This window comes from Mastomys coucha, unplaced genomic scaffold (assembly GCF_008632895.1).
Source record: "Mastomys coucha isolate ucsf_1 unplaced genomic scaffold, UCSF_Mcou_1 pScaffold15, whole genome shotgun sequence".
NCBI classification, from domain to species: domain Eukaryota; kingdom Metazoa; phylum Chordata; class Mammalia; order Rodentia; family Muridae; genus Mastomys; species Mastomys coucha.
The window spans coordinates 73,545,181-73,552,321 of NW_022196897.1; the positions used below are offsets into that span (position 1 = coordinate 73,545,181).

Consider the following 7,141-nt stretch of genomic DNA (forward strand, 5'->3'; position numbering starts at 1 on the left):
TGTCTATGTCTTTTTATTGGAGAATTGAGTCCATTAATATTAATAAATATTAAGGAAAAGTAGTTGTTGCTTCCTGTTATTTTTGTAGTTAGAGCTGGCATTCCATTCATGTGTCTATCTTCTTTTAGTTTTGTTGGAAGATTACATTTTTGCTTTTTCAGGGATGTAGTTCTCCTTCTTGTGTTGGAGAAGAAAAACTTTCTTAATACTGAAAACACTTTCATGTGTAGAGTAATCATGGAATCAGTTACATTCAATCATATTAGCTTTGTATTTTCATGTTGAACTTGTACAAATAATATAAGAAGTCTTAGGTTATTGATAAGTCCTTAAATGTTCTGATTCATATAATTAATACTGTTTGGTATCTGTTCCAACACTTACAGGATTTCTTCCCCTTCTCTTCTGTGATAAAAAATGTGAAACTTGCAGGGCGGTGGTAGCACACACCTTTAATCCCAGTGCTTGGGAGGCAGAGGCAGGCGGATTTCTGAGTTTAAGTCCAGCCTGGTCTACAGAGTGAATTCCAGGACAGTCAGTCAGGGCTATACAGAGAAACCCTGTCTTGAAAAACCAAAAAAAAAAAAAAAAAGTGAAACTTTTTTATTTTGTCCATGCAGAATTATTTTATATCATAGTTTATTTTAAGTTTTATTTTGTTTTATAAAAATTTAGGAATAGCTAGATTAGTAAACACTTAAAAATAAAATATTAGATAATTTAATTCTACCTATCATTTAAAGACTATTATATATAATTTAAGATTCAGTTTACTGTATTTGAGTTATTAATAACATCTAATTTCTTTCCTTACAATTTTTCTGTTTTCCAAGGTATTTTATTTTAAATTCAGAAATGTTATGAAATTATCTTACTATTTTTCATATAATTTTCCTTTACATTTATGTGATTTGCAGGACATTCTCTTTTGCAACATGAGAAGATTTCTCTGTCCATTCTTTTGAAGGGTTGGGTCCTTACCTAAGCTTTTATCTCACTCTTCACCTAGCTAAGGTTTGGATGGACACCAGAAGAGCTTATTCTTAGTTGGTATCTCACTGTCATCCTGAGCAGTCCCACTCCTGGTCCCACCTCACTGTCATCCTGAGCAGTCCCACTCCTGGTCCCACCTCACAGTCATCTGAGCAGTTCCACTTCTGGTCCCACCTCATTGCCATCCTGAGCAGTTCCACTCCTGGTCCCACATCAATGTCATCCTGAGCTGTCCCACTCCTGGTCCCACCTCACTGTCATCCTGAGCAGTTCCACTTCTGGTCCCACCTCATTGCCATCCTGAGCAGTTCCACTCCTGGTCCCACCTCACTGTCATCCTGAGCAGTCCCACTCCTGGTCCCACCTCACTGTCATCCTGAGCAGTTCCACTCCTTGTCCCACATGAGGCCTCATTGCTTGCTCCTCACACCCTTTCCATGTTTTTTTTTTTCATGCTTTCTCTACTTTTAATTAACTTTACCAAATATTGTTTGCTCTCAGTACTAAGACATAGAAAGTATTATCAGGAATCATTTTCTAACAATCATCAGAATTGTTAGAGTCAATCTTCAATGAATAATATTAATCATGTTATATTAGAGCCATAATAATTTATTCCCAGTGAGATCCTTTTATAAATTTATTTTTATTTAATTATTTTTCTTATTATTTTTTAATTATTTTTTTGTTTTTTATTCATATACTTTGACTATATTGTTTTCTCTATTCATTGAAGAAGATTCTCTTTTGGGGGGAGGGGGGTTCAAGATAGGGGTTCTCTGTATAGCTCTAGCTGTCCTGGAACTTACTCTGTAGACCAGGCTGGCCTCAAACTCAGAAATCCTCCTGCCTCTGCCTCCCAAGTGCTGGGATTAAAGGCATGCACCACAGCTGCCTGGCTGAAGTAGATTCTTAAGCCACCTAAAATATTGGAGTGATTGTCATTCTCAGGAAAACTCAGAATCTTGGAATATACAGAATCTGTTCCTCATGAATTTTTTATTATTGCAACTGAACTTACTCCAGATTTTCATTTCCCTCTAAACAAAGCTTGCACTTGTTGTTGTTAAAACCATAGCACAAACTTTGCTGTGAATACAGGACACAGAATCCATTATAGTATACTAACTGGAGAAAAAAATAAAATACATGCTTACAGAGTCAGTGTACTCTGAACCAAGAAAATACCTAGTGCCTTCATAAGAGAAAACATCACAGTTGTAAATTTGTCAAAATAGATAATTAATGTCAAGTCGTCAATTTTGGACTATCTTTCCTAGTGTTGCTCAGTAAACTCAGTGTCTAATAAATAAACCACACTGTGTTTTCAATTCCACCAGGGGCCAACTTATAGGTCAAGGTGGAGTAAATACAATCTGGGAAAAATAAAGTAGGCAAATAGGCAAATATAAAAGACATTCCCTGATATAAAAATTTAGATCTATAGACAGATAGCTAGTGGGAAACCGAGCTACATTTACTTTATGGTCTACAGAATAAAAATTACTTAACAGAAGATTATAAACTTTGATGATACAAGTGGTTCCACTTATAATAAATAAAATGTCTAAATTATGAGGACAAAAAGTCAAAATTAACTGTGTAAAAAAGGTAAGTATGAATTATTTTATATTGATATTTACATTCTACCTATTGAAGAAAACAAATTAATTTAAAAGTTAACAAAGGTTTAACTACTTAAATATAATTTATATTATGTATGTTATAGTAAGCAAAGATGTTGAAATACCTCAAAATAGGGAAAACTGTACTTATGATAATTTTGTTAAGTGTTACTTTAGAAGAAAGTTTACAGTAGCAATTCTTAATGAATTATAAAGAAGTGGCAAAAATTCCTTTGTTCAGTTTAATCATATTTTAATAGGAAGCTAAGAACTAAACAACCAATGGAATATATCTATAAAACTGAATAATTAAAAGAAAAATTATTTTAAAAGAAAGAAAGATCATAGAAAAAGGATGTTTTTAAATAATGAAAATTGTTTTAAGTTCAATGTAATGATTTAAAATCATTAAAGCATTTATAGTCCTTATGCATAGCAAAATACACACTAAAAAATGGAACTTCTAACCTTTGGATGACTTAGTATACTGTTAGAAATTCTTTTAAGTCTTTGAATTTATTTTAGAAAAAAAGAGGCTGAAAATAGAAATAACTTGGCATCATTTTTATTATTGTAAACCTATCAGAAATTAAGCATTTACTACAAAGAAGAATGCTATTTGAGTAGAGCACACTGAGTACTTTATCCTGTTTGTAGCTTCTTCTCCTCTGGAGTAGAAGCTACTCAGGGGTCTGAATGTCAGTTTAGTAAATAGATTTTGTATTACACAACTTTGAACTGTAGTTTTAAAAGTCACAAAATATTTTATAGGAAAATATTATATTAATCATTGAGACTTAAAAGCATGATATAAAAAGATTTTGGTTTTTTTACTCCATATTAATTGTCAACTTCTGCTTAAAAAGTGAAAATTTTCTTTAAACAGAACCACATTATTTCAAATAAGAAAAATTAGCCACAGATGAAGCAGTGGATCATTAATTGAAGAAAAATCAGACTAAAGTAGGAAAATAGTCATATGTTGTTCTGAAATATCACTTAAGATTTGTGTGATAAAAACTATACTTAACCATAAAGAAAATTTCACCAAAGGTTCTCTCGTGTGGAGTCCTGATATTTGAACCACATTAAGGAGAGTTTAAGGGCCTGGCGGTGGAGCACACCTTTAATGCTAGCACTTGGGAGGCAGAGGCAGGTGGATTTATGAGTTTGAGGCCTGGTCTACAGAGTGAGTTCCAGGACAGCTAGAGCTATACAGAGAAACCCTGTCTCGACCCTCCTCCTCCAACAGAAAGAAAAAAAATAGGAGAGTTAAAGGAAAGAAAAAAATGTAAAAACATATTCCTGGGTATATCACCTTCAGCAAGGCTTTATTACCTTCTTTAATATTTTATAATTCTAGGGAGATTATACTCATTTCCAAAATAAATGTCAAGCAAAGGGAAAGATTCATAAAATTAATCTCTTTTGTACTAAATTTTGATTAAATTATTTGGACTAAGCCAATTTGAAAATGAAGAAGAATCAAAGGAAATATTTAAAAACAAATATAGATAAAGTTTGAAGAAACATGTGTGCCATGACTTTCTCAGGCATGTTTTGATTGCTTGTATTAAGATGTGTGATTCACACAATAATCTTTAGTAGTTTTAGAATTAATAAGTCATTGGATAGCTTAACATATTATGCCCAAATACATGTTACACAGTAGAAGAAAATTAAAAACAATTCAGCTATATAACATTTTAGCAGGACTTTTCTCTATACTACTAATTCTGTTACTACACTTTTTTTTTTGGACAAGGTTCAAAGCTTGGTATTGAAGAGATGAAAGGCAAATAGGTGCACATGAACAGTCAGAGATCATCTCAGATGAAATATCTTACAAAGCCTCCTCTTCTGAATTAAAAAGGTAACAATTGATTCCTTACCATGGATAGGACCTCTTTGTCTTTATATGAAAATACTTCTTGTAACCATACCAAAGTCCTGAACCAGAAAAAAAATGTTTGAAAGAAAACTACTTTTAGTAAAGTAAATCAATAAAGTTTTACTAAGCAGTGTGATGCGTTCCTGGAAGATAATAACCCAGTGGTACAAAATATCTAGAAATTTAGGTAACTTGTAAAACATGACAAGAATCACTTTGAGTAACTAAATATTTTGATATTGCTTTGTTTAGTTCTCACAAACAAAAATGATCAAAGTTTTTTATTTTATTTATTTGTTATTTATTTATTTATTTATTTATTTATTTATGTATTTTGTTATTTCAAGACAGGGTTTCTCTGTATAGCCCTGGATGTCTTGGAACTCACTCTGTAGACCAAACTGGCCTCAAACTCAGAAATCCTTATGCCTCTGCCTCCCAAGTGCTGGGATTAAAGGCATGATCCACCACTTTTAAATCTCTGATATCATTATCAGAGATGGCTTTTCCATCTTTTCAAAATTGAAATTAGTTTTTGATGATGCTATATATTCTGATTGTCTTTGCTCTTCACAGAAATCTTCACACACATATCCATAACCTTTTCCTTCTCTCTAGAAAACAAGTATCTAAAAAAATAATAATATAAGCAAATAGAACAGATGAAGACAAAACAAAGAAACAAACAGAAGAAAAAGTATCCAAAGAAAGCACAAACATCTATCACAGAGATACATATACTTAGACACTGAAATCCCCCAAATCATAAAACTAGAAATTGTGATGAATATTCAAAACACTTGTAATGTGAAAAAAATAATCCCCTGACAAAACATTATGGAACAAAGGATCTTCCAAAGTGCCATTGAATTTGTGTTAGCCATCTACTCCTGGGCATAGAGTCTGCCCTTATGAGTGGTTTGTATACCCAGTGAGACTATGCTGATAAAAATTATTATTTTTTTGCCAGTAGTTATTATTTGGAAATAACTTGTGGTTTAGAGTGAGGACAATTTTATTTTATATTTCAAGTAAATGTTTTAAAATTTATATTTAGAAAATACCAATGATGTAGCTTTTGTGATATGTTAAAAAATTCACTGTAAGTAAAAGTGGATTTTTTTTAAACTTTTGTTAAATCCTCTTTTATGTGTACAAGTATTTGCCCAAGCAAATGTATGCCCCAGATCAGTCTGAATTGGAGTAACAGATGAGTTGTGGGTCACCATGTGGGTGCTGGTAATAAAACCTGTATCTGTTGTAAGAACAGTCAGTGTTTTTAGCCGCTGAGCCAACTCTCCAGCCCAATGAAAAAATTGTCAGGATATAAAACTAATGATATCAGAGATTTTAAAAATCTGTTGGTGTGTGTGTCAGAAGTAGTTTCCAATAGTAACATGGCCTTTGCTGTGTGGAACATAGTTTAGAGTATACCCTGATCTGAAGACTGAGGCAGGTTAACAATAATTTTTGAAAGCGTTTTAGAAAACTTATACAGCAATACTCCATTTGGTCTACTATCACTAACACTAAAATTTGTAATCAGCAGTATTTTTATAGTAGACAAAATTTATCAGATACTTAAAAATTAAATCAGGATGATTGTATGTTAGCATAAAAGCCTCTTGCAGTAAAGGAAAAGTAAAAATCCGTGTTGACTGAATCTGCTTCACAGATGAACCATCAACAACAACCACAAGAAGGAAATCGAACCAATCTGAAGGAATTCGTTCTTCTTGGATTTTCAGATGTTCCTGATCTCCAGTGGGTTCTATTTGGACTGTTGATTGCCATGTATTCCTTCATCCTATTAGGCAATGGCACCATTGTACTAATCACAAAGGTAGACTCTACTCTTCAGTCACCTATGTACTTTTTCCTTGGTAACTTTTCCTTTTTAGAGATATGCTATGTATCAATTACTCTTCCCAGAATGGTTTTCAACCTTGGAACACAGCGAAGGACCATCTCTTTCATTGCCTGTGCTACACAAATGTGTTTCACTCTTATGCTGGGGGCCACAGAGTGCTTTTTGCTGGCTGTGATGGCCTATGACCGTTATGTTGCCATCTGTAACCCCCTGCATTATCCTCTAGTTATGAACCAAAAGGTGTGTTCTCAACTTGTGATTGGCTCCTGGATCAGTGCAATCCCAGTACAGATAGGGCAGACATCACAGATCTTTTCTCTACCATTTTGTGGTTCCCATCAAATCAACCACTTCTTCTGTGACATTCCTCCAGTACTTCACCTGGCCTGTGGAGACATTTTTATCAATGAGATGATGGTTTTCCTAGGTGCTTTCTTACTTGTCTTGTTTCCATTCCTGCTAATAGTATTTTCCTATAGTAAAATCATCTCTACAGTCTTGAAGCTGTCATCAGCCAAAAGTCGAGTGAAAGCCTTCTCTACTTGTTCTTCTCATCTTGCAGTTGTGATGTTATTTTTTGGATCAGCTATGATTACATATTTTAGATCAAATACTAGTCATTCAGGTGAGACAGATAAAGTGCTTTCTCTTTTCTATACTGTTGTGACTCCTATGTTTAATCCCATGGTTTACACTCTAAGAAACAAGGATGTCACAATAGCACTGAGAAAATTCTTATGCAAACAATTTGTGAAAATATAA

At 33.3% G+C, this 7,141-nt stretch overlaps 1 protein-coding gene across 1 annotated transcript; it reads left to right on the forward strand.

Moving 5' to 3' along the window:
• Nucleotides 1-6,184: 6,184 nt before the first annotated feature.
• LOC116092130 (olfactory receptor 10AG1-like) lies at nucleotides 6,185-7,141 on the forward strand. The gene has a single exon (XM_031373483.1). The coding sequence runs from the start codon at nucleotides 6,185-6,187 to the stop codon at nucleotides 7,139-7,141; it is 957 nt and encodes a 318-aa protein (XP_031229343.1).